This window comes from Lonchura striata, chromosome 5 (assembly GCF_050655825.1).
Source record: "Lonchura striata isolate lonStrDom1 chromosome 5, ASM5065582v1, whole genome shotgun sequence".
NCBI classification, from domain to species: Eukaryota; Metazoa; Chordata; class Aves; order Passeriformes; family Estrildidae; genus Lonchura; species Lonchura striata.
Window position 1 is genome coordinate 70753773 of NC_140707.1, and position 21106 is coordinate 70774878.

General features: G+C 52.4%; 1 protein-coding gene across 4 annotated transcripts in view; it reads right to left on the reverse strand.

Moving 5' to 3' along the window:
- Window positions 1-704: 704 nt before the first annotated feature.
- The window catches only part of SAMD4A (sterile alpha motif domain containing 4A), a 95886-nt gene continuing 75484 nt past the window's right edge, over window positions 705-21106 (reverse strand). For 2 of the 4 annotated variants that reach the window (XM_021546816.4, XM_085581023.1), the window contains exons 4-13: window positions 18032-18295; window positions 13367-13476; window positions 12651-12737; window positions 10027-10321; window positions 8513-8598; window positions 6985-7103; window positions 5311-5512; window positions 4585-4711; window positions 2973-3056; window positions 705-959 (exon numbers count right to left, since the gene is read on the reverse strand). In XM_021546816.4, coding sequence (XP_021402491.3) covers window positions 931-959; window positions 2973-3056; window positions 4585-4711; window positions 5311-5512; window positions 6985-7103; window positions 8513-8598; window positions 10027-10321; window positions 12651-12737; window positions 13367-13476; window positions 18032-18295 — 1403 coding nt within the window. In that variant the 3' untranslated portion in view covers window positions 705-930. Of the gene's footprint in view, window positions 960-2726; window positions 3057-4584; window positions 4712-5310; window positions 5513-6984; window positions 7104-8512; window positions 8599-10026; window positions 10322-12650; window positions 12738-13366; window positions 13477-18031; window positions 18296-21106 lie in introns of those variants that run through there. The other 2 variants (XM_021546817.4, XM_085581022.1) reach the window with 2 other exon arrangements.

Genomic DNA, 21106 nt, shown 5'->3' on the forward strand with positions numbered 1-21106 from the left:
GGGTGAGGGGCAGCCCAGCCACTGCCAGCCCCACGGTTAATGCCAAGAAAACAAGGCTGTGAAGCTGCATTTTGGTGCCCTTTGTGACTTGGGTTTTATTTGGGGACTCCTTCATCCCTCATTGGCCATGCTGGAAAAGCCCCTGGCAGCTGGATTTGGGCAGGCTGGGGGAGATGTGTGGAGCCAGGATGCAGGAAACTCTCCCCAGTTGGCAGGGGGACCCCCGGGACCCCCCGCTCCATCCAGCATCCCAATCCAAGCGGGGCACAGGGAATGGGCACCCCCGACCCTCCACTGCCCTGAGCACAACGCTGCCCCCACACTGCAGATCTCTTGGCTAAACAGAAAGGGAAATTTGGGGTTATTTTATTATTTCTGTTTCAATCTGGGCTCGCCGGGTCAGCCCGCACCCGAAAGCAGCAAAACTTCAGAGTCAGAACTGCCACCCCGGCAGGGCAGGCGAACCCTCCCCAAAGGGTTTTTGGTCACACACCCCACGTGGTGTTCCGTGCTCCTTGGTATTCTCCTCCAGGAGCAGGGTTTGCCCACAGTGAACCCTCTGTTGTCAGCACTCTCCTCCTCCTCCTCCATGTCCGCCCCAACCTCCCCATGCTGCTTCACCATCGTCGCTGAGATTTTATTTTTTTTTTTTTTGCCATCTTCCCCCCCCCCCTTAGCATGGATGTAATAAATGACAACACAAATTCCAAGTCTAATGATATGTTCACAAGGACAATCTACACATTCACAAAATTAAAACAGGAGAGATAGAGAGAGAGAGAGAGAGAGAGGAGAGGAGAGGAGAGGAGAGGAGAGGAGAGGAGAGAGGAGAAAGGATGCAAGCTATCACTGAGGCTCCCTCAAGCCCCGACCTCGCCGCTGGACCCGCAGCAGTTGTTGTCCCGGCCAGCGTCCCCGTGGCGACGCCTTCTAGATCGTGGAGGTTCTGTCGACACCATCTGCAAGTGGGAAGGGACAATTAGGAGCAGCCCCAGTGAGTACTGGTACCCCCCCACGCTGGGGATTTGGGGTATGGACCCCCAGAGCACCCCCAACCCACAGCCCCTACAGCGAGGTGGTGTTGGGGCCACCCCCACCACCTCCCATCTCCCCACACTCCAAAGCCTGTGACCCATAATAATAAAAGGGGTGCAGAAGGATGTTGGGGTGTCAGTGCTCTGCTGGTCTTTCTGTGCCACCAGCTGTCCCCACCCCACAGCAGCTTCCCCAGCTGTCCCAGCACCGGTCCAGGCCTTATGCCACAACCCCACAACCTCTTTCCCAGGAGCAGAGGGGGTTTCTGGGCAGCCTGGAGTTGTCACAAGGCAGGTGACAGTCTGGGACTCTCCTACAGCGTGACAAGTTCATGTGTCCCTGACCAGGAGTCAGGGGACAGGGACAGAGCTGGTCCCAGGGGCTGCCTTGCCCACAGTTCAGCCAACCCTGCAACAGCTGCACCGCAGAGGATGCAAAATTTTCCTCCATCTGAGGATGGTGGAAGGACAAAAAGGCCCCAGGCATCCTTTCTGTCTCCCCTGAGCCCCTGTTCCCAGCACCCTGTGACAGCTGGGATGCATCCAGCCACAGCCCGATCCCAGGAGCGAGGGGTCCACGACCCACCCCAAAGCCTCACAGCTGACCCCGGTACCAGCAGCCCCCTGTCCCCACCCCCTGGGCACAGGAATCAGCACCCAACAGCACCTCCAGCCCTCCAGCCCTGATCCCACCCCACCACCCATCCCAAACCCCACTCCCAGGTTGGAGAGTGGCAGGAGGCAGCTCCCGCAGTGGCTGTGGAACAGAGAATTCCCTGTTACCACTTGGAGCACCACAGCCACCTCCCTCCTTGACACTAAAAACAAACAGGTTTGTTACGCCTTTTTTTTTTTGTTTTTTCTCCCCCGAAAGGTTTATTTTTTTAAGAGCTATTTATAGCACGACCGGTTTGGAGAGGCTCGGGGAATGCGACCTGGAAAAAATAACTTGGAGGAACAGTACCCTGCAGAGGAACAAGACAGCTAAGCCTCGGCTGGGCACACACCGGAGAAACGCTTCGGGTGACAGAAGTGTCCTTGTTTTCCCAGCCAGGGATGCTGCCAGGACCCTGCTGCTTCCCACAGTCCTTGTTCTCCTGTTCCTCTCCCCGGGAAGGCTGTTGCATCCGCAGGGAGCCTGGTGGCACTCGTCCTGTCCGAGGGCTCCTGCGCTCAGCCATCGGTCACAGTCCAGGATTTCCGCAGCGAGACCCGAGCTGGTCACCGGGGACTCGGGGCGATGCCGTGCTCATCCCATCTCTGGGGCCATCCCTTGCGCTTGGGGGTCCGGAGCGTCGGCAAGGGACACCAGGAGCTTCTGGTGCCGGTGCTTTGTGCTGCGCCAGGCTCTCCACTGCTCTGCTGCTGCCCTTTCCGTCTTCCCTGCTTGTTTTTGCCCCGCTCCTCCTCCCTCCCCGTGCCCGTTATCCGCCGGCACTCCCGGCTGCGTGAGGACTGCCAGCAGCAGGGCACGGCGCCTGGCACAGCCCCTGGCACAGCGCCTGGCAGGGATTTAGCCCCCAGCTGTGGGGCACCCCCGGCCAAACGAGGGATCCGGCGGTGGAAGGGCACAACGCTCCAAAGCCCGTGACCCATCCGAGCACGCTGGCGGCAGGGGCTTCATCGAGAGCTAACGAGAGTAGCGAGCTAACACTAATTACCATTAGCAAGCTGAAGAGTGGCTAATTAGCACAGACTCTGCTGGTGCTGGTGCGATCCCTGCGTTCGGCTTTGCCCCCTGCCCGGCCACCTCGCCGAGAGAAGCCGACATTCCCATCCCAACAGCCCCGGGAGCATCCCGGCATCCGGCCCCGCCGCCGTCCCGCTCTCACAGCCACAGCCTGTCCCAGCTTTTGGGGGGCACGGGGCAGGTGCTGGGGGGCTCAGCAGAGGCGGCGTGCACGTGCTGGAAGAGCCCCAGGAGGAGGGAATGCTCACCGCTGAGTGCGTGCTCCGTCATGCTCAGGCACAGGGACTCCAGCCTGTTGTTGATGTCAGGTTCAGTCACCGGCACCTGGAACTCTGCAGGGAGAAAGGGAATAGGGAGACCCTGGTCAGGGACCTGGCAGGGACCCTGCCTGTCGGCTCTGCTGGAGAAACCATCTGAAAAATGCCCCAGAAGGGGATTTGACGGGACGGGACTCCCAGAAAAACCATCTTCAGCAACAGACACTCACAAAAGCAGTCATCACCCCCTGTTATCCATAAAGGATGAATCTGAAGGGGTTCAGGTGATGGTAAGAGATGTAAGGGACAGCTGGATCAAGAAGCCCACCCAGGGAGGGGGCAGCCCTGGTCATCTCCTGGGGATGGATGCTGTCCGTGCAGGCAGGGTTAGTGCTTGGACATGGGATGGCAGCACAGACCAGCAGAGCCACTGCTGCCTTCTCTGGGACCAGCTTGGCTCCCACTCAGTCGCCCACGTCATCGCTGCCACATCCCTGGGGGGGTGAGCACAAAAAAAGGGACGCACACACGAAGTTTGGAGTTTTCCAACACCCCTGTCCTAACCTCAGTGGCGGCAAACTTTCCCCACCCTGCAGCAAAACCTGCAAATACAGCTTGTGCTACTGTGCTGGACGGCATCTCCCGCTTTCCACTGGCTCACAGGAACACGGGATGAGATCCAGGAGGGTTGAGGTCCCCCCACAGCCTGGCAAACAGTGGTTTGTGAGCCCAGCATCACATCATTGCTTATTTTCCTTGAGACTTAATCCACATCTTTGGCTCCCCAGTCCTCCTACACCCTCATCCACCGCAGGCTGACACACGAAGAGAAACCCATTTATTCTCCTCCAACGCCTGAGAAATGTGCCCTTGTCCCGGTGTTTAATCAATACCCAGGAACAGCTGCTGCTCCTGCTGTAGGGAACATTTGCTGCCCAAATGCTGCAGTTTAACACCACCTGCGTGTGAGGCCAGGCAGCTGCCAGCCCAAACCAGCAGGAGTGTAGGGATGAGGGTGAGCTCACCCGGGGATGGATTCCCTGTCCCAAGGTGTAAATGGTTATGGGGTGTTGGTAGGAAAAGGCACGCTCAAAGCTAAGGAAGGGATACACAAAGAGGCTTCCTCAGGGCCAGGATGCTCCAGGTCCAGGGTCCAAGGTCAGCAGGATCCTCCCTGAATCAGAGGATGCTCCTATAGACAGGAGCACTTTGGCAGTGCTGGGGAAGGAAGCACTGACACAGCACCATTTCCCTTCACACGCACTGTGGAAAGAATTTCCCCTGAGTGCATGAAGGCAGTCCTTCCGCACCGGGGCTGTGTCCATCCAGGAGGAAAAAGTGAGGGATGAGCCACCACCTTCCCTCCTGACAGGAGCCCCTCAGAAACGAGCTAGGCGAGGCACCAGCACTGCAACACAGAGTCACATACAGGGTCAAAAATCCCTCCAGCAACGCCTGTGGTTATCCCAGGAATTCAGAGATACCCCAGCAGGAGCACACTGTGCCACCAAAGCCATGTGCCCGTGGGGAGGCCCACCAGCTCACCTCCCCTCATCTCACCTGGCTGGGGGTAAGTGGAAAAGCAAAGCACTCTGCTGCCTACCTGGCTGCTGAAACATCAGCATGGTCTGCGGGGACGTGTGGACCGGCAGCGAGCGCGTCCTCTGCACCGAGCTGTGGCTCCGGCTGGGCATGCTGTTACTGCCCCCAGGGTTGGCAAACCACAGGTTCTGTGGGGAGCAAACACAAGGTGTGGGATGCAAAGCCAAGCGCTCTGTTTATAACCACGTTGGCCTTGTAGAATCACAGGATGGTTTGGGTTGGAAGGGACCTTACAGATGGTCTCGTTAGAACCCCCTGCCATGCCCAGGGACACCTTCCACTATCCCAGGTTGCTCCAAGCCCTGTCCAACCTGGCCTTGGACACTTCCAGCAATCCAGGGGCAGACACAGCTTCTCTGGGCAGCCTGTGCCAGGGCCTCACCGCCCTCACAGGGAAGAATTCCTTCCCAGTATATCATCTAAATCTCCTCGCTGCCAATTTAAAACCCTCTCGTTCCTCCTACCAATATCTGCTCTTGCCAAAATCCCCTCTCTCTATTTCATAAGCCACTTCAAGGACTCAGCTTTTCCCCCACTTGTGGCTCTATGGCTGCTCCCACTTCCACATCCCACTGCACGGAGAGGAGCGCAACCCAAATGCCCACAAACAACTTGAAGAGAGGGGGGAAAAAAAAAAGCAAAGGTTCAGACGAGTCAGAGAAGGAAAAGCAAATGAAGCTGGTGGGAAAGGATGGAAGAGCTGGAAACGCCGTGAACGCTGACCAACCTGTCTGCCTTGCTTGAGGATGGCGGGGCTGGCGGCGGGGCTGCGCTGGGGGGTGCCCAGCAGCCCCGTGGGGCCCAGCAGCCCCAGCCGGGCCGTGGGGAGGTTGCGGGAGGGGATCTGGAACTGCCGGGGGTTCCTCCGTGCCAGCCCTGCCCCTGCGGACCCGGCTGTCGGGAGGGAGTTGGACTGGCCAAAGCCTCGGCTGCGGGGGGAGAGAGAGAGAGACAGGGGTGAGACACCGACCCCTGGGATGGGTTCTGACCCTGAAACCCACCAAAGGTGAGACACCGACCCCTGGGATGGGTTCTGACCCCCCAATCCACTGAGGGTGAGACACTGATCCCTGGGATGGGTTCTGACCCCCCACTCCACTGAGGGTGGGACACCGACCCCTGGGATGGGTTCTGACCCCCCACTCCACTGAGGGTGAGACACCGACCCCTCCAAGGGTATCCTGACCTCCCAACCCACTGAGGATGAGACACTGACCCCTCCAAGGGGTTCTGATTCTCCCACCCCACTGAAGGTGGGACACCGACCCCTGGGATGGGTTCTGACCCTGAAACCCACCAAAGGTGAGACACCGACCCCTGGGATGGGTCCTGACCCCCCACCCCACCGAGGGTGAGACACTGACCCCTCCAAGGGGTTCTGATTCTCCCACCCCACCGAGGTGGTCCCTCAATCCTACACAGGCAGTGGGAAGGAGGCAGTCTGGGTGTGCAGCACCCTCTCTTCTTCCCTCCCTTCTGCAGTTCTCAGATCCACAGTGTTTTTCTTTAAAGCTTATTTTACTTCTGCAAAATGGGCTGTCCTTAAATACAATCTAAAATAATCCAGGTAGTGCCCCAGGAACTTTGATCTCTTTGAGATTTCTAATGAGTGGATTCTCCAGTGTCTAATTTAAGTTCAGCTTTTGCTGTTGGGTTTTCTTTCTCCTCTTCTAAGTTGGTTTTTACAAATATGGTCACCTCTGAGACTTCTCATGTTCTGTAAAATTTGGTTAGAATGACCTAATAAATCCAAGTTTTATTAGGAAGGGCTGAGCTCTCCTGAAATCTCATCCTGGAAGTTCCTATGCTCCCAGTTATCTCCAAAACACTGTCTTTTTTGGGAATAAAAAACCTGCAACAAACCAGGCTTAGCAGAATGAAGCCAAGGGGTGATGCTGATAAAAGTGATTTTAAAATATTTTTTTCTTGGCACAACCTCTCCCCTATGCTTTCTAGGATCACCCTGGAAGTGAGCAAACATGGTGTTCCCAACACAGCCCTGCCTGGCTCTCTGTCTGCACCCTCTGAAAGCTTCTAGCCTTTTTTTTCTGCCACTTGACAGCTTTTGGAGAGAACTCCAGTGCTGATGCCATCACCAAAGGGCAGCAGGGAAAGGGCCCAGTACTGGGGACACACTGCACAGCTGGGCAGTGCTGGGTTTGGAGCCATGGAGAGAGGGTGGGATCGGAGGGAAAGGCACACGCACAAGGACACTGCCTGCTGTGCTCCTTCCCAGCCAGCCCCTGGGATTCCACTGCTGCAGCTTTTCCAAGCATCCCCCTCCCTAAACACAGCTCTGAACCCAGCAGAACCCATCCCTCCCTCGGGGGGGATGTTCCCACTTGGAGTGCTCCTGCTCTGGCCGCTGCATCCGTCCCATCCCTCCCGAAATCCCACGTACCTCCTCTGCTGCCGATAGCCTGACAGCTCCAGGAGGGATTTCCGAGGGAAAGACCGAAAGAGTTTCTGCACCTGCTGTTTCCATGACAGCAGCCGCTTCTTCTGGATCTCTGTAAACGCCTGCCCCCCCCCCCCAAAAAAAAAGAGAGAGAAAAATAGGAAATGGATGAATAGTTCTTCTGGACAAAGCCAGCAGGGATGTGCATGTGGGAGTGTGGGTAAAGAAAAGCAGCTGGAGCAGGTGATGGGGTGAGTTGAGCCCCATCAGGAAATCCAGGGGGAAACACTGGTCTTTCCTCAGGATTTACTCATCTCAGGTGGAGAAAATGCTGGCAGCATTCCCCGTGTCCCAGTGACAGCCCAGCTTTGCCTCAAGGCTGCCAACTCCTTTTGGCAGAGCGAGGGTTTAATGGTGGGTCCTGATGGGTGGTGACACTTGTCACCTGGATGTGGCTCTAGAAATGCTGCCAGGCTGAGCAAAGCTGGGGTTTGGAAAGCTGAGCTGACCTGTGGAATCCTATCCCCCTTCTCAGGGCTGGGCAGAGCTTGGCTGTGATGCTCTGGAGATGCCACCCAGGGTGAACCTGTCACCCTGGGCTCCCTGCAAAGGTCACCCTGGCAGTGACAGACCTGCACCCAGAGCTCCAGGCAGGAGGTGTGGGTGACAGGGACACCCATATGCCGCCACTGCTAACTTTAGACACCCTAAGTCTCTGCTGGAGAGCAGCAGAAGTCTCCAGAGGACAATCTGGAGGCTAATTAGTGCTTGACTTGATTGCTCTGAACCACTCAGGAGGAGATGCTCTCTCCTGGCGCTGATTATGCCAGAGCCAGCGCAGAGGGTGGTCCTGGGACGTGGGCTGGCTCTGATGGGAAAAGTGCAGGCACTTTGGGAAAAGCTCCATGTCCTCCTGGCTTTGCTCTCTGGTCCCAGGCCTCAGCTTCCACCACTTTTTCTCCCTGACCCCTGCCATATGGGCAGGTGAGAGAAGCAGCTTGTTCTTCCAGGTACTGCCAGAGTAGGTAGGAAACACTGCAGGACACCAGGGACACTGGCAGGAGCGTGCCAGAGCCCTGTGACACAGCCTGGGCCATCCCAAGCCACCACCCAGCCAAGGCAGGTCCGCTGGGAGCAGGAACAGATGTAAAATCCCTGTTGCAAAATCCCAAAACCACACGGTGCCAAAAGGGAGGAGGCGACGCCAAGGGATCGCCGGGTCGGTCTGATGGAAACTGCCTGCACCTTCATCCCAGGATTCTTGCTTTCATCCAGCTGCTGGTGGGACTGTCACGAGCCAGATGAATTTCCCAGCTCCAGGCCTTGGCAATTAAACCAGCGTGGGGGGAAGCAACATTTCCATGCACCACGTTGGAGCTACCGCCTGCTCCAAGCCCGTTCTGTCACAATTACTATTAATACCCCCCAAAAATATTTGTGTTAGAAACCCAAAGGTTTACATAAACAGACACTTTGGAAACAGTTTCCAAGTGATGAGAACAACAGTTTTAGATGATCTGACACGACTCACCTCGTGGATTAGACATTTGTCTATGAGCTGTAAATAGGAACTTATATTCTCTTCATCGGGTCGGGAAACTAAAAGTTGTGTGCAGACTGGAAAAAAAAAAAAGAAGAGAAGGGAAATGGGCATGGGGACACCAAGATGGGGCCCAGAAGGGGTCCCACAAACACCTTGGGTATCCTGTTTCCCTTGTAACCATGAGTAGGTTTTTCATCAGTAAGAAAAAACACCCTTCCCCAATTCCTGCTGTACCTTCCTATATTTAGGGCCAGATTTTGTTCTCAGTTATGATGGTGTAAATCCAGAGTAATACCACTGGAGTCCCCAAAATTACACTTAAGCAACTCAGGGGCACAGGATTAATCCCTATTCATAGGCAAGAGAGCTCCTTCTCCCATGGCCAAATCTTCCCCCACTGCAGAGTGGTAAATTCCCACCTTCCCTCATGAATTTTAACCTCTTTTGGAATTAATGTTTTGAAGGAAGTGGGAATGAGCTCACAGAGGAATGAGTTTCTCCTGTTGTAAACCCCTGGACAGGGATGCCTGGGGGTCCAGGAGGACACCACATCTGGGCAGGGCTTGTGCCACACTCCTGACATTTGTCACAGGAATAAAATGGGGCCGGAGCCCCACATGTGGCTGTTTCTGCAGGGAACCAGCTGGGGACAAATTCTGCACCAGGTTCCTGCATAAAAAACATCTCAGCTATTTTTTTTGCAAAAAAAGGTTGAAAATAAGAGACAAGGCTGATATTTCTATGTGGCACTCCAATGAGGCTCTTTCTGTTCCCAGACCCCCCTTCCTCTTCCCCAGGGAGATCTCCCTCCATGCAGCCAGCACTGACACCTCAGGTGCCACCAGCAAGGTTAGGACACATCCAAGCTCACACAGATTTGCTCCAAGAGCCCTGAATATTGCACAGGAGGTCGATCCCCACCTCAGCTTGCTCCTGTAACCTCCCAATGTGTTATCCCTGATGCAAAGCTGCACACCTGCACTCGACATGGAATGACATGGAATATTCTGGAGCTCTGCATCCAAAATGGGGCATAAAAAGGGGCTTGGACAAACTGATTTGCACTCCAAATGGTTTGTGTCCAGCCCACGAGCAGAGTTAAGTCCACGGGATGCTGCTCAAAACACCTGTGGATCAGTGGGATGACCCCCAGGGCTCTGGATGGGAAGAGAGAGAACATCTTCCACTCTTGACCTTGGGAAAAGTTGTGATTTCTGCCTCTGACCTGGGGCAGGGAGAGGATGCTTCCCACCTTGGACCTGGGGCTTGGAATGCATGCTATCCACCATGGACCTCGGGCAGGCAGCTTGAGCCATTTCTGCCCCTCCCCAAAATCACAATCCACCTGCCCTATCTTCTTACCTCTAAAAAACCATCACCCCTCAGACTGGGACCAGCAGGAGCTCAGGGAAAGGCGGCTCCCACCGCACACCCCCTGCCCCAAAGCTGCCCTCCCTGGAGCTGAGTCCCCAGGCCAGAGGGGACAAGAGGCAGGTGCTCACCTTTCCCCATCACCCGGGTGAACTGCCCGGGCAGGTCACCCTCGGGCAGAGGGGCCCCTCCCGACTCGCCCTCGCATCCCTGCAGATGGTGCTGCTGCATCCCGGCCGCCGCCGCGTCCTTGCACTCCGAGCCTTGGCCGTCCGAGCCCAGCAGGGAGGAGGGGTGGTGCGAGTCCACGTCCCGGCTGTGCTCCTCCGGGCTCGAGTTTTGGGAAGAGTAGGCTTTGATGGGGGTGAGGATCATTTGGTGTAGCTCCTGCAGCGGGACACGCAAGTTGCCGCCTTCCAGGATGTCCTGCGGGTCGAAGTGGAGAGAGGAGGGTTTGTCTTTGCAGGGATAATGGGACACCAACTGTAAACCAGACCCCTCCTGTGACCCCCTGAGAATTCCCAGCGTTGCTCCTGCTTCAGCATCCTGCTGCATCCCACAGTCAACAGCCATGTTTCATTCATCTTTTCTTTTTATCAGGGGAGTGCTGCAGGGACTGTGTCTGATTATCCATGGATGTGTTCAGACCTGAATCCCCAGAGATAAATGTGCCCCCACCAACCACTGGGACCCAAACCCGACAACAATGCAGCTTCAATGTTTCCACATTTCCACCAGGGAAATGGCAAGTCCATGGAAGTGACTGAGCCTGGGAGATTTCAATGCCCAGAGCAGCAAACATCTTGTTGGCTCCCCAGCAATCCTACAATCCCAACATTTCAGCTCTGTTTCACTGGAATTGCATTCACATGGGCTCATTTCCCATTTCCAGCATCGCCTTCAAGCCTGGCTCCCATTAACTGCTCTGCCCCAAAACTGCTTGCCATGGTATCCTCATGCTCTGAGATCATCTCAAAGCCCAGGACCACGCAAGGATGCAGAAGCCTGTGGCAGCTGTGGGGACATCCCTGTCCACTCTGGGACGGGCTGGGAGAGTGGCTGCAGAGGGCACTGGGAGGGTTTCAAGGGGAGCAGGTGGTTTGTGGTCAGACACAGAAGGGGACACCACAAGGTGAACTGATACTCCCACAGCAAAACCTGACAGCTTGGAGATCCTGGGGCAGATCCACCCAGGAGGGAGAGAATTTGGGTGCACCCAGCCTCGCTCCTGGTGTGGATCAAAAACTCCATTTCTATGGTCAGATCCTCGTCCCACTGATGGGAAATAACTGCATTTTGTTTTTAATGTAGCCTGGACCAGAACAGCTCACTGCAGGATCCTGCACAGTCTGGCTCATGGGACACTGCTTGGAAAAGAGGCAACTTTTGGAGTGAATCCTGATGTGCTGAAGGAAGGGACACTAAGTGGGCACATGGGATGTGTGCAAGCCCTGAAACAGTTGTTGATTCTAATTCCTGCTGCATTCCCAGCTCACTCTTGGATGTCTCAGCTCCATTTCTCACAAAGATCTGGTGTCAGTCTGCTGGGCACTGTTTTTCTGGGAGACAATCCTGCCCTGCTAATTAACAGAGAGGGGTGGAGCAGCTCTTTCCAAGAAAGCAGCAGTGTTCAGCAGTGAGACACTGCCCAGAAACGTCAAGTCCCACACATGCTCTTGTTTAGCAAAACCTGGATGGGAAGCCTGGAAAAGCAGAGGTGTCTCCTCCCAGGGAAAGCAGCTCACAGGCAACTCCGAGTCCCAGGGAAGCGGGACAGGGTCACAGTGCCACATCCCAAAGCCACCCCACAGGGCTCCAAACCAGTCCCTGCCACTCTCCTCCTGTATTTTACAGCGTGCCTGGCTGGCTGTGCCAGCTGAGCTGGGCTCCAGCTCCTGCACAGCACCACTCAATCAATACCAGATTCCCAAATCCCAGCGGAGAAGAGGAGGAAGAGGCTCTGCAGTCGCCTGGAAAACACAAGGCTGCAGCCAGCTCCATCCAGCTCTTGGATTTAATAGTTATTATTAATAACGGAGGTAAATATGGCTTTATTAGCTCCTGCCATACTCTGAGCACAAGCCCATATTATAAATAAATAGTGAAGCAGTGAGCTAAGGAAAACACCAATAAATAGCAACACACCACAGAAGTATTTAAAAGCCCCTAGTGGGAGGCTCTGCAAGTTGCTGTTTGAAGATGGTGCAATTAAATATAATATAATACAGCGATAATAAATAGGGAGAGGTTGGGTGAGCTGCTCCCAGCTAGGCTGTGGTGCTGCTACTTCCCCAAAAGCCCTTTCTGCAGGGTTTAAGCTTTTGCTGAAGTGATAAAGAAGTTTCTGTTTATTCTCCTTGGAAATTCAAGATGTTGCTCAGGCACTGATGTGGGTGTCTGGTGTTTTATCTGAGGGTAGGGTGCCCATATGATGTTCCAGAAAAGTTCAAGTCTTTCAGAGCACCCTGGAGCTGGCCAGGGCTATAGGGTACATCCATGCCAGCTGTGAGATGCATTAGGACCCACTCTGCAAAGCACAGCTTTGAGCCATATGGTCTAGTGGAAAATGTCTCCCTCACCAGGGCAGAGGGTTGGGACTTTAAGGTCCCTGCCAGCCCAAACTATTCTGGAATTATGTGAAATATAACCTGCATCAGATCCCCACAATATGTGTAAGCAAAGAGTATTTCACCCCAGAATTACTTCCTGGCTTCTTAAAAACACAAGAAATACAAAAATGGTTGTGACTACTTACCCCTTCTAGAGATTTGAGCAGGTTTTGTCTTTCTTTTAGCTTTTGGATACTGATGACAATTTTGTGTCTCGCACCTTTGGTAACATTCTGCAAAAACAGGACAAAACTTGGTGTTAACACTTCCACAGGGCAGCTGGCTCAACCCAAACCCTTCCTCTCCTAAACAGAAAGGGCTGTTAGAAATTAATTACATTTTTGAATGCAGGGATTTGTGGGGGACATAGAAAATCACCCACAGACTTGCTGAGGATAGAGATTTCCAGCTAGTGTGTCCCTCCCTGGTGCACCTCACACATGGAAGGCAATGGTGCTCCCATTCCTCTTTATCCCAAGGATAATGCAGAGGTGAACCCGAAAGCAGTGCGGGGTGGAACCAGATAATCTTTGAGGTCACTTCCAACCCCAACCAGCAATATTCTATGAGTCTATGGCATTTTCAAAGGCAGTCAGCCATCAAAGCCCCACTGCCTTTAAGGGAGTTGGTTGCACCCCTGAAACTCCTGAACTTAATCCCAGCTGGGAACAAAACCCCAAGCACAGCTCCCAGTGATGGGATTCCAGTAAGAACACAGGGACAAGGTGTTTTTCATGTACAATGTGAGATTTTTTTTTGACTCCCCAAGACCAAATTTCCCTTTTTCTGCTTCCCAACCATGGGAAGACACACAGAAAGGGGCTTTGGAAGCTGTCACCCCCCCAAGTGAGGTGGGACGTACTTGTGCCTCGAGCTGGCATTCGGTGAGGGCCATCATCTCCTCGTACGTCATCTGGGAGAAGAGGGCGGCGTACTTGTGCAGCCGGAGGCTCTTCAGCCAGGCTGGGACATCTGGAGCACAAAGCAAGGACAGGAGAGCTCCCTTGAATTCATGGAATGGCACAACCGTGAGCAACAGCATCAACACCGACACGGGGGGAGTCCCTATGGACACCTCACTGAGCTTCATGGACCTTTGGGAGGACACAGGGCTGTGGATGTGGTGAGAGGAGGAACCAGCCCCTGGAGGAGGACACAGGACTGCAGATATGGATAGGAACCAGCCCCTGGATGAGGACACAGGGCTATGGATGTGGATGGGACAAGGAACCAGACCCTCGAGGAGGACACAGGGCTGTGGATACGGGTGGGAGGAACCAGCACCTGGAGGAGGACACAGGGCTGTGGATGTGGATGGGACACAGACCCTGGATGAGGACACATCCTCAGAAGTTGGGTGTCTGTGGGAAAGCCCCTGGGAATCAGCCCATGGGGAGCTGGCATTGTGCCACTGCACACCAAGCTCCTCTCTGCTGTTTCCCCAGGAACACGGGAACTGCTGAAGCTCATGGAGTGGTTGAGCTTAGGACAAGCAAAGGGCTGTTTTGTGGAGGGCAGACACTGATTTATGGCATGAGGGATGGTGGCATGTGCTGAAAATGGAACTGGCTGCTTAAACAGCACTAGAGAGATGGGTTTGGGATGGAAAAATGATGTGCCATCAAAGATGTCCCCACACCCTGCTTCAGAGAGGGACTTGGGACCTAAAATGCACTGACTGAAATGACTTCTTCCTTCCCAGTTGTTACCTGCAGTGCAGCACCTCTATGCCCAGCTGGAGGGGTACCCAAAAGTACATTTATCCTCCTGGCATCAACATGGTTTCCCAGTGAGGAACTTGGGAGAGGAATCCTTCCTCTGCGACATTCAAAACCCCATAGAGGGACACCTCCATGACGAGGTGTCCTCCACAGAGGACAATGTGACAACAAGCAGGTGTGCAGGGTTCTGCAGGTTTGGGGGCCTGTGGTGACACCCCACTAGGGAGGGAGGCCGTGCAGGTGTCTGTGCTGCACACTTTTCATTGGTAAAGGCTTCAAACACTTTGCCAAATCGAGACCTGCTTTATGCAGCTCTGCCACAGCCTTCCCAGCTGATGTGCTCTCCTCCCAGCAACACCTTGTCCATAGTCCTTGTCCCCTTCCCTACCAGTGAGACACTCAGGAGCTCATTCTCATGCTGGGACATCCATCTCATGGTGTGGATCCAGAAAGTCCCACACTGTTGAGTACCACATGCAAGCCAGGGATTGTCCATGATCTCTTCCTGAACCAAGGCCTCATCACTGGAAGGGACAGGGCAGGAGGGACCTTTTGGCTCCCTAAGGCAATCCATACACCTGCCAGAGTCTCCTGCTGCCTGGGCTGATCCCAAACCCACCTTGCATCCAAGCAGAGGATGCAAACAATCCCAGCATGCTGCATCTTGCTCACACTCTCCAAATTCCAGACACACTTCAGGATTCACGCGTCAATGAAATTCCTCAAGTGCTGCACAGGAGATCAACCCCACACCAAACATGGGGAAAAGCAATTCCTGAGCACAGATGGGCTAAAATTCACCGTCTTCCAAAAGTTCTGACATGCAAGAGTCCCAAAGTCGCCTACCAGCACCCTCTTAAGCTGATTTCTGTTTAAAATAAATAAAAACCTCTTAGCAAAATAAGCCCCATTTCCAGCACAGACTCAAATTTCAACATAATTTCAAGACAAACCCACACCATTCTAGTGACAGCACATTAAGTCTCCCTGATCCCACATCCCCATGGGACACCTGCCTTTGGCACACATCCATGCCAATGGCAAAGCCCACGGGGATACTTCCAGAAGAGAGATGCAACTTCACATAGACATTGAACCCTGCAGGAAACCCATCTCCAACCTTTGCAGAAGCAGCTCTTTGCCTTTGCATCAGCCTGTTGGGATCATGCCTCAGTTTTGGGGAGAGTGATGGTCCCAGAGGCTCCCTGCCAGCAGAGATGGCAATGCTGGAATCAGGCTGGGGAGAAGGAGCCACCCCAGGACAGAGAGAGCGTGTTGTGTGTGGTGGAGCTGCAAGGACATCCAAGGTGATTTCATGGTCCTTGGAAAGTCAAACTTCCCAATGCTCTCCATGGATGGGTGAACCACCTGCCTGCAGAGCTACTCTTTAATCAGCAATTACCAGGAGCTAATTGCAAAGTCATGGCACGGCTGTCAGGAAATTTAGGAGGAAAACAACTCACCCTGCCATATTTACACACAGGACACCTTGGATATACTCCCAGCAGAAAGCCTTGGCTCTACCCAGACCTTTCTCCTGATGCTCCCCAAGCTGTGCCCCAGGAATCACAGAATCCTGGAATGGTTTGGGTTGGAAGGGACCTTAAAGATTATTTAATTCCAATCCCCTGCCATGGGCAGGGACACGGGAAGGGACAGACAGACAGACAGGCAGATGGGCTCCATGGAGAACCAAGCGTCCATATCTTCCCCTGGAGATACCAAGAGCTAGGATAAAGCCAAAGGGCATTTTCCCTTCAGCATGAAGATGGATGGAAAGTAAAGAAGTGGGAGACATGAGACCATAAAGATAAACAGAAAGGGAAGAAACAGGTGACACTGGGGGAGATAAACTGGTAAGGCAGATGGGGATCTGCCGTGGGCTCCTCACATCCGGATCCTCCTGGATGCCCTGGAGGGTGGTAAAGAAGGAAGCAGCTGACCAGGGGCAGGGGTGACACCCAGCCACAAGAGCCTGCAGGCACTCAGGGAGACGTGGCTGCAATTCAGAGAACAGACTTGGCAGCAGGAGCAGCCAGCCTGGATGGAATACGAGGCAGCCCCATAAAAATGCACCGAGTTGTGCAGCGTTTCTGTAGGAACGGGAGGCGGCACGATCGGAGTGCAGGGAACGGGCAGTCCTCTCTTTATTTTTTTTTTTTTCAGGAAAGCTGTGGGGATACAATGGGTCATATGCAGCCCATGGTGCTTTGTTATATGAGGACGATGAGCTACACAGCCACAGGAATGCTGTCTGGAGGCAAACAAGCCTCTGCTCTGCTTCCAAGTCCAGTTTTTGGGCAACACACCTTCAATAAAACACGGATTTTTTGGCAAAAAACCACAGCAGAGAGAAGCAGGAACAACCCCAAGTTTAGAAAACATCATCTGGGAAGGCAGTGGAATGGTTCAGGCTGAAGAAAGCCCAGCTGAGGGGGAGGACATGGCAGGCACAGACACCAGAGGTTGTGAACATCTGTTCTGCACGTCCCTGGACAGGGGGACAAAAGCCATTTGGCTGAGTCAGCAATGGGGGAATCATGTTTGGAAGTCTGGGAAGGGACAGCCCGAGGAAAGGTGGACATATCCCAGCTGCAGGCAGCAGCAAGGGGATGTGTTAATATGTGGAGGTTATTTAATTGATCATTGCTCCTGGACAGCCTCTGGGTTTTGTGGATTTGGCCACACAGGTTGATTGCACAGCACTGGGAAGTTCCTATCCACGCAGATCCCAGAGCTGCAGCTGTGGCTCACAGGGAGCCAAGCTCCCCATGGTCTCCTCCCCAGCTCCTTCTGCAGAAACCTGGAGAAATGTAGTGTTAAACAGCCCTCCCCTAGAAACACTTGCTCCCAAAAAGTTTTCCCTGGCCAGACAGACTGCAGGACCCGACCTGCCTCTATTACATTCCCTAGAACCATAAGGGGTTTTTCATGCACTTATTTCATGCACATCAAAGCCAGCCAGAGCCAAGCCAAACACAGTCCTACATCACACAGATTTATCCATATCTCAATTTGTCTATAATTAGACTAAAATCAGACCTTGTGACTGTTAAAAAATACAGTTTTCTCCCTATTCTGATACACCACTGGTTTGCACACAATCAAGCTGCTTTGCATTAATACAAATTGGAGTTGTTTAAATCAGTCTGAGAGCTGGAGGGGCATTTTCAGTCTGTTCCCAGGAACACACAGTCTGTGTGTTTGCCCAGTTTTTAGCTGTTTATTCCTCCTCAGCCTGAAGTTTGCTCTGCATCTTTGACTGCAGCAAGCGGGGTTCATTTCTGCCTTGTTTACCACCCAAATCACATATATTCATTGCCAAAACCTCTGTGAAATGTAGGTATAATGGGAAAACCAACCGAAACACACAGGTTAAATTCACTGCAAACAAGAATCCCAAGCCAAAACTTCCCCAAATACTTGGTGGGTACCAAACACTGCAATGGTAAAACACACATGGCTTGCTAAGCTCGCTCTAAGCTATTTTTCACTGTCATAAAAAAAGAAAAAAAAGACAAAAAAGAGCACCACTCGCAGCCAAAAGCCACAGGCAATGGAAAAAAATCCAGCTTTTTGGAAAGCTGGCAGCTCACAGGATTTTGGGGCAAAACCAGCCCACCAGCACCCAAGTGTAAGATGTCAGATCAGGACCAGCTGCTATTTATAAAGAAAACCCAAGGCATTCCCCTAAACCTCAATTCCTAAGCTGGGAAGAAAAGGCCAGGAGGCCCCGTTTGGCCACGAGGATCTGGCAAGAGAGAGCCTCTGGCTGCTGGGGGGTCGGGGTCTGGTTTGTCACTCACCTTTCATCCCACTCCCTTCCTCCTGGAATGTGTTACGAGCAGAAGGCTGATCTTCTAAATGTTCACTCCCACCACTTCCCGAAGAGGCTACACTGCTTTGTGGAGACAGGGGGGCATGGTCAGAAGGGATGCACTGGGGTCCTCTAGCTCGTAAGTCCTCATGAGACATCCATCCATGTCCTAGAGGTTGGTTTGGCACATTCATGGGTGGGGTAAGGGACACAGAGCGTTTCAAAGGGCTGTGGTGTGTCTGGCCTGAGAGAACTGAAAAAAAAAAAAAATAAAATCAAAGAGGTTATTCCCCCCTCGCGGCCCGGGATGCAGCAGAGTCCCCCGATTAAAAAAAAAAAAAAAAAATCAAATTAAATTATAAAATGTGTGGTGGTGTGGTTGGCCATGTTGCCTGGCTGATGGCTTTGCAGCACTCCTGAGCCTTACCCTGAGCTCTCTGCTTTGCCTCCTGGGAAGCAAAAAGGATGGGAGTACCTGCAAGGAGATGGGGTCACACGAGCTACGTTGGGGAGATGTTGTGTGGGTTTCATCTCTAGGGAAAAAACATCAATTGAGCAGTTCTGGAGTGTAAAAATCCCCAAGATGGGGATGTCCTCACAGAGATCCAAGGGAAGCTGCTCTGTCTCCCTTTAGATAAGGGCTTGGCTTGTGCCCTGAGCCAGAAGCACTTACACATCTCCCAGAATCACTGCAAGGGTACTGCTCATCCATAAGAATGTCTCAGCCTTGCTGAGTCCTACTAAAATGACAGCATCATGGGATGGTTTGTGCTGGAAAGGACCTTACAGATCTCAATCTGACCTTACAGATCTCATTCTGACCCCCTGCCATGAGCAGGGACACATTCCACTAGACCAGGTTGCTCCAAGCCCTGTCCAACCTGCCCTTAAACACTTCAAGGACTATCTCTGTTTTAAGTACTGAAAAAAGCATTACAAGATTGTTCTGTTTGCTTAACAAAATTCAAATTCCATCACTCAGAGTCACTAAACTACTGTTCTAACCATAAACACAGTGTATGTAATTTAACATACAGACTTGGGATGCAAACCAGGGAAAATTTCCCTGCTCCAGGAAAACCTGAGGGCAGAGTGGATTAGAATGACCTTTCAGCCTATAAGAAACAGAAGCAAAGACTTTTCAATTTTTCTTCCCAAACCAAAATTTTAAACTGTACAAAACCTGGGGGAAATACATTGTTCTCGTGGCTTTTCCATCTAAAGCACCAAAGCCCTAAAGCTCCTTAATCCCCTTTTTGCATTTACAGCACTTCACCAAAACCACTCAGACTCCTCTCCATGTTATTATTTAATATAAACGAGTCTTGGTGGAAAACCCCCAGCCAGGTGCACTGTGCTGCAAAGGTTAAGCCAGACTTAATTCCCAGCTCAAGCCTGGGGGAAAACCCACCATCAAAGCCATCTTGCTGACCAGGAGAGGCATGAAAATGAGGCAGTAGTGGGGTTACAAAAGGAGGGGAGAGAAAAACACCAGAGCACATTTGCATTTATTAACCACCTGCAAAAAGCAGCTGGTGCCACAGGCAGCTGCTGGATGAGGCCAAAAAACCTGTGGATTTCTGTAATGTTTAAATAATTCCTACTTCTGAAAGGGTTTTCTTGTGCCAACACATAACACTAACACCACGCTCTGCAGAGGAGCACTGGGGTGGCTTATGGGGAAGAATTTATTCCCTTCCCATTTAAAAACTATACAAACATCTTCCAAAAGTGTCTTGGCAGAAAAGGATGTCAATGAGATCCTCAGATTGCTTCCAGAGCAGTGTTATGCTTCCTAAAGCTCTGATGTGATGCCTCAGGATGGGGAAATAGATGGATTTCAGAAGGTCTTGGGGCAAGCTTTTTCAGCTCTTGGCTTTGCAATTGTACCCCCAAAACATCATCTGCAGATGCCACGTCACCCTCCCAGGAGAAAAATATATTTAGGATTTAAAACCCCGGAAATTACAGGGGGGAAAAAAAAGGATAAATTGGTTAAAATGCATCACCAGGGTTGAGCATTGACTCCACATCACCCAGAGCCCTTCTGTGCCTGCTGCACCCAGCTATGTCACTCTGCCATGGGGAGAGAATTCACCTTGAATTTGTTGTAGGAAAAACACTAATTTAGGAATTATTTGTGCCCCTCAGATGAAGGAGATATGCAGGAGAAGGGGCAAGGAGGACTGAGGTTAATTGTCCCCTTTCAGGAGGTGAAGGGCTGCTCTGCTAATCCAGCTCTTCCAGGGTGTGTGCAGACACTGGTACCCAGCAGTGCTTGCACCACCCTGCACACAAGAAGGTATTTTTGGCATAAATCCAGCCCAGATTCCTTCACGAGCAGCAATACCCCTGCAAACTGCTGCTCTTCCATCTTAATTTTATGTCCCCTAATTAGAAGCTGGTGTCGGCTGAAGGAGAAATAATGAACTCCAAAGGATGGCCAGGGACAATTAGAAACCATCCAGTGCACCAGGCAAAAATCCTGTTCCACTTCTCTCCCTGAGACAACAGAATGCTGGGTCCAAGAGAACATGTTTTACTAAGGCAGATTTTTTGCTGAGCTGTGAGTCAGTTCACACAACCCCCTGAGATGCAGCAGGGATAATCCCTCTGCAAAGGATGCTGCAAGTCCCCAGCTCCCTGAAACCACCCCAGCCACTCTGGGGACCACATTGAGATGATTTAAGGGCTCTTAGGACTGGCATAACTTTAGGGTCTGCTTTTTATTGCTGACAATGTGGTTTCTTGCAAACCCTCTAACCTATTTCCATCAGCTCTAAAAAGGCTGAGAATCCTGGGATGGCACCCCTCTTTTACTCTGTAATCCCCCAGGGGATTAATAAATGCCCGTATTTATTATATTTATTAATAATATTTCTTAATGTTGCTGCCTGTGGTCATGCCCTCAGCTTCTTGAAATAAGAGGATGTAGCTAATTATATCCAAAATGTCAGTTTGTTGTCAGTCCTGACCCAAATTTGACCATTCTGTGTGCTTTTTGGATGGTCCACGGTGAATCCAGGGCTGCTCCTGGCTAAAACGAATGGTCCATGTGGGTTTT